This window comes from Mesocricetus auratus, unplaced genomic scaffold (genome assembly GCF_017639785.1).
Source record: "Mesocricetus auratus isolate SY011 unplaced genomic scaffold, BCM_Maur_2.0 Super-Scaffold_100037, whole genome shotgun sequence".
In the NCBI taxonomy this organism is placed as follows: Eukaryota; Metazoa; Chordata; class Mammalia; order Rodentia; family Cricetidae; genus Mesocricetus; species Mesocricetus auratus.
In genome coordinates this window covers 13,471,131-13,481,567 of record NW_024429215.1, presented here as the reverse complement: position 1 = coordinate 13,481,567, position 10,437 = coordinate 13,471,131, and the positions used below count along the sequence as shown (strand labels likewise).

At 33.2% G+C, this 10,437-nt stretch overlaps 1 protein-coding gene across 2 annotated transcripts in view; it reads right to left on the bottom strand.

The window, feature by feature from the left end:
- Positions 1-3,138: 3,138 nt before the first annotated feature.
- Positions 3,139-10,437, bottom strand: part of LOC121135402 (putative zinc finger protein 876) — a 296,765-nt gene continuing 289,466 nt past the window's right edge. Inside the window, exon 4 of one of the 2 annotated variants that reach the window (XM_040734138.1) lies at positions 3,139-6,303. In XM_040734138.1, the coding sequence (XP_040590072.1) occupies positions 4,432-5,349 (918 nt within the window). In that variant the 5' untranslated portion in view covers positions 5,350-6,303 and the 3' untranslated portion in view covers positions 3,139-4,431. The remainder of the gene's footprint in view (positions 6,304-10,437) is intronic. The other variant, XM_040734139.1, reaches the window with a different exon arrangement.

Sequence of the window (10,437 nt, the reverse complement as noted above, 5' to 3'; positions counted from 1 at the left end):
AGTGACCCAAAAATTTCTACCAGGGAACTCCTACAGTTGAAAAATATCTTCAGCAAAGTGTCAGGATACAAGTTCCACTCAAGAAAATCAGTAGCTCTATTATATACAGACAATAAAAGGGCTGAGCACCGAATCAGAGAAATGTCACCCTGTAGAATTGCCATAAACATCATGAATTATCATGTGGGTAGTTATAACCAAAGAAGTGAAAGACCTGTATAACAAGAACTTTGAGACTTTACAGACAGAAATTAAAGAAGACACTAGAAAATGAAGAGATCACCCATTCTCTTGGATAGGTAGGATCAACAGAGTAAAAATGGCAATATTGTAAAAAGCAATCTACAGATTCAATAAAATACCCCCTGAAAACCCAGAACAATTCTTCACAAGCATAGAAAAAAGTCTCAACATTATATGTAAAGCCAAAACCATACTGTCCAACAAGGCAACATCCGGAGCCATCACCGTCCCTGATTTCAAGCACTATAATAAGGCAATAGTCCTGAAAACAGCTTGGTATTGGCACAAAAGTGTCAGGTAGACCAATGGAATCGAATAGAAACCCCTTATCTTAACACACTCACATATGAATACTTGTTTTTTTGACAAAGAAGTTAAAATTATGCAATGGAAAAAAAGCATCTTTAACAAATGGTGCCAGCATAACTGGATTCTGGCATGTAGAAGACTGCAAATAGATCCATGTCTGTCGCTCTGCACAAAACATAATTCCAAAGGGATTAAAGACCTCAACATTAATCCAATCACATTGAACCTGTTAGAAGAGAAAGTGGGGGGTACCGTTGAACAAATTGGTACAGGAGACTACATACCAAGCATAACACCAGTTGCACAGAAACTGAGATGATAATTAATAAATGGTACCTGCTCAAACTCAGAAGCCCCTACAAGGCAAAGGACACAGTCCACAAGACAAAAAGGCAGCCCACATATTGGGAAAGATATTCACTTACCCCACATCTGACAGAGGGCTGATCTCCAAAATCTACAAAAACTCAAAAACAAGTCTCCAAAGCACCAAAGGATCCAATTAAAAAGTGGACTATAGAACTAAGTAGAGAATTCTCAATAGAGGAGACTACAATGGCTTAAAGACACTTAAGAAATTGCTCAACATCCTTAGCCTTCAGGTAAATTCAAATCAAAACAGCTCTGAGATACCATCTTACTCCTGTCAAAAAGGCTAAAATCAAAAACACCATGACAGTTTATGGTGCAGAGGATGAGGGGAAAGGGGAACACTCCTCCACTGCTAGGGGGAGTGCCAACTCATGCAGTCACTATAGAAATCAGTATGTGGATTCCTCACGAAAATGGGAATCAGTCTACAACAAAACCCAGCAATCCCACAATTAGGCATATACCCAAAAGATGCACATACAAACAACAAGGACATCTGTTTCACTATATTTATAGCAGCATTATTTGTAATAGCCAGAACCTCGAAGGAAACTTGTTTCACCTAAACTGAAGAGTGGATAGAGAAAATGTGGTGCATTTACACAATGGAAAATATTCAGCAGTAAAAGACTATGGAATCTTGAAGTTTGCAGGCAAATCGGCTGAATGCAAGGTTGCTCATTGGCTGGTCACTATGATATTCCAAGCCTGGGACATTTTCATGATTTTTTTATGATCCTGTCTTATTGTTTACTGAAGAAATGATTTATGACCCTGAAAATATTTCTACATGCCCTCCAGGATTTTTCCTATGTAAGAAGATGAGTATCTAGGAAAAAGTGAGAGAAGTGGAGAGAAAAACCTACTTTGTTGACAGAGATTAATGCAAGAAAAAACAGGAGATGTGTGCTAAGAAATGAACATATATATGCATTGAGACCTGAGAAAGGGATGAGTAGTGTTGTACAAGGGATGAAACAGTGTATTTAGGCAAAGTTTGATAGAAGAGTGATGTGTGCAAGACTTGAGGAGAAGGGCAAGAAAAGTGTGAAGTGATGTACCTAAGTGGATAGAGACATGTAACAAATATACCTCTATAGAAGAGTGACATGTATGTAAGAAATATTTATGTGAGGAAAGAGATGTGACTGTGTGGTGAAAGATGAAAATTGAATTTCTGTCAAATTTACAAAGAGATGAAAAATTGACATGTACACACAAAGTATGAGATCATACATTGAAGAAGCTACGGTATCTGTTTTTGTTGAGTCATTTTTCCAGTTTTGAAAATCTGTTCTGTTGTATTTGCTTGTCTGGTGACTCCTTTTGTATTTGCTAGCCCATATTTTAAATGTAGGTATAATTGCCAATGGTTCTTCTTCATTTCTGTCTCAAAAATTTTATTGGGGAAGTATTACTCTCAGAATCATTAGTACTTAACAATCAAGCAGTTTCTTCCTTAATGAGAAATTGTGATTACAATTCATTTCAAACACTCAAATAACTTTTTTTGAATAGAGAATGTTGGGCCATTAATTTCCTGTACAGTATGTTTCAAGTGATACATATAAGTGGACTGGTTTGAGAATGTAGAAAATTTAATTAGATATAATAGGGACTCAAAAGCTGGGATCATGTGTTCCCAGACATCTGATTGGAATCAACCAAACCCCTCTGTCTGAAGTACCTTCATCTAAATAGATTCAAAGATTTATTACATATTGTTTTATATTTGAGTGGCTGGGTTATTATCTAAAGCAGGTATGCATTCTTGGCTCATCTTAATACTTTCAGACTCAACATACTTCAACTATTGTGGTCTAAGTATTTGAAGTAAACAAAATATGCTGGATAGATTTTACATAAACTATCGACATTTTAATAAATACACAGGAGGACTTGTAATGTTCATAACCTCAATCAATGAGCAAAAGTTAGTTTTCAGTTAGATTGCATCTTTTTCTGTGTCTCAGTGTCTGGTCTTGGACCTTACTCTGTCCATGACAGCAGTTGGAGTTCACTCAAAAACCCACTCAGGCCTTCAAATAACCAGCCTGTCTTTTCCCCTGCATACACGTGTAATGATTCAATCTCATAGTTTTCCTAAAGCCATTTGTTCAGGTCATGTTTTCTGGCAATTTTTCATATTGCAACTCCTGCCACTTATTAGCCTACACTAGTATAAACTGGATGTTCACCATTCCAAGTCAGCAGTAATTGAAAACAAGTTTTATTATATTTATTGATAATTGAGAAAATAGTAAAACATAAAAGGTTAAAAACAATCTATATTACATTCTGTAAAATTTCAAACACTAGCAACACAATGATAGTTATACAAAGCTATCATAAATAAGTGTTCAATATACTGTCACATTAAAGGTACAGAAAATTTCACTGTGATGTTGAATTGGATGGTTATTAGTAAAATTACCCTAGAATAAGTAATCTCATTTTCAAATGTTTTTGCCTTCAACTATTATTAAATTCAATGCATATCATTTTAATATTTGATTTCAGTGTAGTACTGAGATATATATCACAGCATATATAGATGATTTTCCAACAATACTTTTATGAATAACCATTTTATTACTTGGTAGAAAGCTTTTAAAACAACAATGATCATAAGGATTAGTAATGCCCCTCATCTAACTGTGAATAAAGTTTCAACAAATGCTAAAAGTTTCCTTCTTCTATATACATTATAAATTTCCTTATCTTTGTATGAGTATTGGGACAGTAATTCCCTATTTAGTTGTTCTCTTACATGTATTTTCAGAATGCTCTAGGTTTTGACCATCCTTTCAAAATTTTGTATAACAGTCTACATTTGTTTGGTATATTTCCATTACTACTGATTTATGGGGTTTGACTGTGTAAGCACTCCATAAAAGTTCCTACGTTTTTATTAAAATTGTCAGTGTTCATCTAATATAGATTCTGTATTATTCGTTAAGATTTAACTACCCAAAAAAGGATTTTTCATGTGATTAACATTCATAAGTTTTCTCTCAAGTTTGGATGTAGTGAGATTTTGCTGAAATGATCTAGGAGAAAAGGACACAGCATGTGACATACACATTAAATATTAAGGATTCGCCTTCTCCTGTCATTTACTGTCTTTAAAGATGGGAATCATAGTCAAAAGAACTGGCGACAATTTGTATATTTTTGCCATTTCTCTTTTATGTAGTCTTAGATGAAACGTAAGTATTGAGCTCTTTGTAAAGGACTTATCACATGCATCTCATTTGCAAGGTTATATTCCAGTATATATTTTTTGATGAATTTGAAATGTTGATGTCAATTTAAGGGACTTTCCACAATCTGAACACTTGTAAGGTTTCTCTCCAGTGTGTGTTCTTTGAAGAACTTGAAGATTTTACCATGTGGTGAAAGACTTAGTACATTCTATGCTATTATAAGCTTTCTGTTCAGTGTGTATTCTTTGGTGAAATTGAAGTGTGGAGATTTGTTTAAAGAATTTTCTACAATCTGAACATTTTAAGGTTTCTCACTACTGTGTATTCTTTGATGAACTTTAAATGATGATCCTTTCAAAAAGGACTTGTCACACATACTACATTTGTATGGTTTCTCTCCAGTGTGTATTCTGTGATGAATTTGAAGATACCATCCTGTGGCAAAGGATTTGGCACATACATTACAGCTATATGGTTTCTCTCCAGTATGTATTCTTTGATGAACTTTAAGATTTGAGACTGTAGGAAAGGACTTTCCACATTCTTTACATTTATAAGGTTTCTCTCCAGTATGTATTCTTTGATGAACTTGAAGGGTTGATCTCTGTTTAAAGGCCTTGTCACAATCTGAGCATTTGTAAGGTTTCTCTCCAGTATGTATTCTTTGATGAACTTGAAGGGATGATCTCTGTTTAAAGGACTTGTCACAATCTGAGCATTTGTAAGGTTTCTCTCCAGTATGTATCATTTGATGAACTTGAAGGACTGATCTCCGATTAAAAGACTTGTCACAATCTGAGCATTTGTAAGGTTTCTCTCCAGTATGTATCCTTTGATGAACTTGAAGGGACTGATCTCCAATTAAAGGACTTGTCACAATCTGAGCATTTGTAAGGTTTCTCTCCAGTATGTATCCTTTGATGAACTTGAAGGACTGATCTCCAATCAAAGGACTTGTCACAATCTGAGCATTTGTAAGGTTTCTCTCCTGTGTGTATTCTTTGATGAACTTGAACTTTTGAGCCTTTAATAAAGGCCTTGTCACACATACTACATTTGTACGGTTTCTCTCCAGTGTGTATTCTTTGATGAATTTGAAGATACGATCCTGTGGTAAAGGACTTGGCACATACATTACAGCTATAAGGTTTCTCTCCAGTATGTATTCTTTGATGAATTTGAAGATATGATCCTGTGGTAAAGGATTTGGCACATACATTACAGCTATAAGGTTTCTCTCCAGTATGTATTTTTTGATGAACTTGAAGGGATGATCTCTGTTTAAAGGCCTTGTCACAATCTGAGCATTTGTAAGGTTTCTTTTCAGTATGTATTCTTTGATGAACTTGAAGGGTTGATCTCTGTTTAAAGGCCTTGTCACAATCTGAGCATTTGTAAGGTTTCTCTCTAGTATGTATTCTTTGATGAACTTGAAGGGTTGATCTCTGTTTAAAAGCCTTGTCACAATCTGAGCATTTGTAAGGTTTCTCTCCAGTATGTATCCTTTGATGAATTTGAAGGGATGATCTCTGTGTTAAAGGACTTGTCACATATCATGAGCATTTGTAAGGTTTCTCTCCAGTATGTATCATTTGATGAACTTGAAGGACTGATCTCCGATTAAAAGACTTGTCACAATCTGAGCATTTGTAAGGTTTCTCTCCAGTATGTATCGTTTGATGAACTTGAAGGGTTGATCTCCAATCAAAGGACTTGTCACAATCTGAGCATTTGTAAGGTTTCTCTCCAGCTTGTATTCTTTGATGAACTTGAAGATTTGAGTATGCAGTAATGGACTTTCTACACATAAAATATTTGTAAGGTTTCTCTCCATTAAGCATCCCATGATGAGCATGAAGTAATGAACTCTGAGTAAAAGACTTGCCACAAGCTTCACACATGAAAGTCTTTTCTTCTCCAGTTTGGGTTGTCTGATGAACCTGACAATAAAACCTATGGGAAAAAGAATTGCAACATTCTGTACACTTGAAATCTTCTCTTTTCTTTCCAGCAAAATATGATTCAGGCTCTTCATTGACATATCTGCAGGCAGAGAACTTTTTATGTAATTCCCCAGCATTGTTTCTTCCAAAATATCCTAATATTACTCTTTGAGAAGTATGTTCTGTCGACACTTTTGGGAACAAATCCTGAAATGGATAATAATAGAGAGCTGGAAGAAATGAAAGCAAATAATATCTGAGTTTCTGGAATTTGGGAAGAATAATGTGGAAACTTATACTTAAAGGGACACCGATGTGAACTGTAGCAAAAAGATGAATCACAATAAAATGTTCTATTTACATTGAAATTGTATTATTTATTCAGGTCCATAATACTCTTCAAAACATATGAATTATAAAATGTTCCTATAATTAATTATTATTAATGCATGCTAATATATAGTCATTAAAAGAGAGTGATTATTACAAAGAAAACAGTAAAATGATCTTGAAAAACAAATATGGGCATAAGGTATTAAATGCTCAAACATCATGAAATTGTATTTTATAATATTAATAATTGGAAAGGGACCTCTTTGAACAGTGATAATTATATAGGATTTCCATTTCTTTAGCTACCTAAGAATATATTGAATTAGTAGAAAACATACTGTATAAAATTCAGTTTTTCAAAGTATATTGAAATTTAGATTTTCAAAATAAAATAAGAACTCAGGGTTTAATGTTAAATTCACAAACTATTTTAAATGTAAATTTAATTAAAATATAATTATACCAATTCACAGCAGGCTTTTCCCAGCCGTTTTCATTCCTAATATTGCCATATTCACTCATCAATAATTTAAACATAATTTTCATAATTGTTGTTGATATATATGTATATATTTTATCTAAATTCATATAGATATATATATATGCGTGTGTGAGTGTGTGTGCTTGAGTATGTGTGTGTTTGTGCTTTATTGATAATGAATATATAATTTCAGATCACATCATGTTAAATTAAACAAGTAATATGGTACATAATCCATGGCACAGGGTAATTTTTTGCTCATATCATTCAATATGTGCATTTGATAAGGTATTTGTCAAACAACGGACATTATCGATTGGGAAACAGAAATTTTGTAACATTCTTACCTTATGATGAATGGATGATTAGTACAAAAACATGAAGTTTTGGGAGGCAAATAACACCAAATTTATATAACAATTATTCAAATATATATGCTATTTTGTATTTTCTTACAATATTATACCATGTAAGTATGTGACACATTATGGAAGTAGTGGCTTTTATGGTGACCATAATAAAACAAACAAACAAAACCCTACAATCTAGCAGTAATCTTAGGACTAGGATATGTATCTTCATTTAAAATTATTTGTGCAAGACTAATATTATGTGTGATGTTTATACTCTGGCTTTTCTCTGTCCTATCTGTATCCCTTGAACTTCAAGTTATTATAATCTGATACCTAAGACTTCAAGCATAAAACCAAAGAATATGCTAAATCCAAAAATTCTTAACATAAAATATTCAAGACTTTGTGAGAAGGCCAAACTTAACCACAATAACTATAGAAGAATGTGAAGATGTCGAGCTCAAAGGCACAGACAACATATGCAACCAAATCATAAAAACTTTCCCAATCCAAGGTTGTAAATGCCTAAGAAAGGACAAATACATTAAAGAAAACCAAATAGACACAACCCAAAATAGTTCCTTCCCAAAAATATTAAAAAATAAAATATACATAGCAAATAAGGAATACTAAAAGATTCAAAGGAAAAAGGCCAAAAAATATGAGGGTATACCTATTACAATTACTCTGGACATCTAGGTCGTCCTGGATACATGTTCTAAAGGTAATAGTACAAAAGGGATTCCAGCCAAGAATACTCCCACCAAGTCCTCAGTTATTGTAGATGAATAAAATTATATAGTTTATAACAAATCCTGATTTAAAAAACACATATCCTCAAATCCAGCCATCCAGTATGTACTAGATAGAAAACTCTATGTAAGGAAGTTAGTTATAGTCACAAATACATATACAAAAGATATTACTATTTTGTCAAACTCCCCACAAAAATGAAACACACACATGCTCACATTACCACCACTAACAACAAATACAAAACTAACAGAAATAAAAATAAATGGTCATAAATAATCTATTAATATCAATAGTCTAAGCTTTCCTATTAAAAAAAAGAGACACAGGCTAACAGAATGCATAAGAAGACAGAAGCCATCCTTCTAGTTCATACAGGAAAGACAATTCACTATCAAAGACATATATTACCTCAGAGTAAGGGTTGAGAAAAGATTATCCAGCAAAATGGACCTAATATAAAAGTTTGTGTACCTACCCTAATATCTAATAAATTAGATTTCAAAATTTAATCATAAGTGATGAAGAAGGTCATTTCATATTCAACACAGGAAAAATCCATCAAGGTTAAGTCTCAATTCTGAATATCTATGCCACATATAAAAGGAACACGCATTTGTAAAAGAAACAGTACTAAAAGTTAAGTCACTCATTAAACCCTACATACAAATAGTGGATGACTTTATCACCGAACTCTCACTGTGCCTTATCATAGAAATAAAGGAACTAACAGAAAATTTGACTCAACTTGGAAGAAAAGACAGCTACAAAACATTTCATCCAAATACAAAGAATGTACCTTCTTCTCAGGACATCAGGGAACTTTCTCTAAAATTGACCATGTGGTCAGCAACAAAGAAACTTTAACAGAAAAAATAAAAATTTAACAACACCCCGTATCTTATCAGATCTCCATTGTTTAAAGTTACAATTCAACAAAAACAGACATTAAAAACTGCCTACTGACTGAAATTGAACAGTGTTTGTTTGGGTCAACCTCAGTCAATGAAGAAATAAAGAAAAAAATTAAAAACTTCTGAGAACTCAATGAAAATATACCCACAACATACCCGAAATCATGGGATACATTGAAAGCAACATTAAGAGGAAGGTTTTTATCAGCAAGTACCTTCATAAAAGAAATGGAGAACTCCCAAATTAGTGACTTAACAGAATAACTGAAATCTCTGGAACAAAAATAATCAAACTTGCCAAGGAGTAGATGCTAGAAAATTAAAATATGAGTTGAAATCAATAAAGTAGAAACAACGAAAATAATACAATGAATCATTGAAATAAAGAGTCAGTTCTTTGAGAAAATCCATAATATAGACATACCTTCACCTAAACTAACCAAAAAGCAAAGATATCATGTAAATTAAGAAAATCGGAAAGGAAACAACAACAGACATTTAGAAAATCCATAGAACAAACTTTGAAAAACTGGACTCCACATAATTAGAAAACTCAAAGGAAATGGAAAATTTACTGGACAGATATCAATTACCAAAATTAAATCAAGAAGAGATTTACATTTTAAGAAGACCTATAGACCTATAGAATAAGAAACCATCAACAAAGTTCCCAAACAAAAAAGCACATTGCCAGATGATTTCAATACAGAATTCTGCCAGAAATTCAAAGAAGAGCTAATACCAATATTGCTAAAATTGTTCCACACGATGGAAGTAATGGGTTCATTTGCACCTGTTTTAAGGAAGTTACAATTAAATTGAAACACAAAACACACAGACATGACTTAAACTGAGAACCTACAAACAATCTCCCTCATAAAATATCATGAAAAATACTCAATACATACAGGCACATCAAATCCAGCCTACCATGATCAAGAAGGTTTCTTCTCAGAGATGCAGGGATTATAAAACATACTATAATCTGCCAAAATAATCCACCGTAAGTAGAAACTGAACATCAAAAGAATAAAACATGAACATCTCCCTAGATGCTGAAATAGCCTTCAACAAAATCCCATACCCTTCATGATTAATGTCTTGGAGAGAAAATGGATAACAAGAACATACCAAAACAAGATAAATGTAAAACAGGGCTAGATAACAGTCAACATAAAAAATGGAGAGACTCAATGTTATTCCTTTAAATCAGGAACAAGACAAGGTTGTACATTCTCTCCATATGTCTTAAATCATGTACTTAAAGCTCTAACTAGAGGAATAAGACAGCAAGTGGTTACAAATTGGAAAGGAGGAAGTCAAGTTTTCATTATTTGCAGATGATAGGATTTTTTTACATAAGTGAACAGAAAAATTCGAACAGAGAATCCGTACATCAGATAAACACCTTTAGCAATATGGCAGGATGAAATAATAATACAGAATATTTGCAGTCCTACTATATGTAAAATATAAATGGGCCGAGAAAAAAATCAGAGAGGCATCAGCATTTAAAATTAGCCACAAACA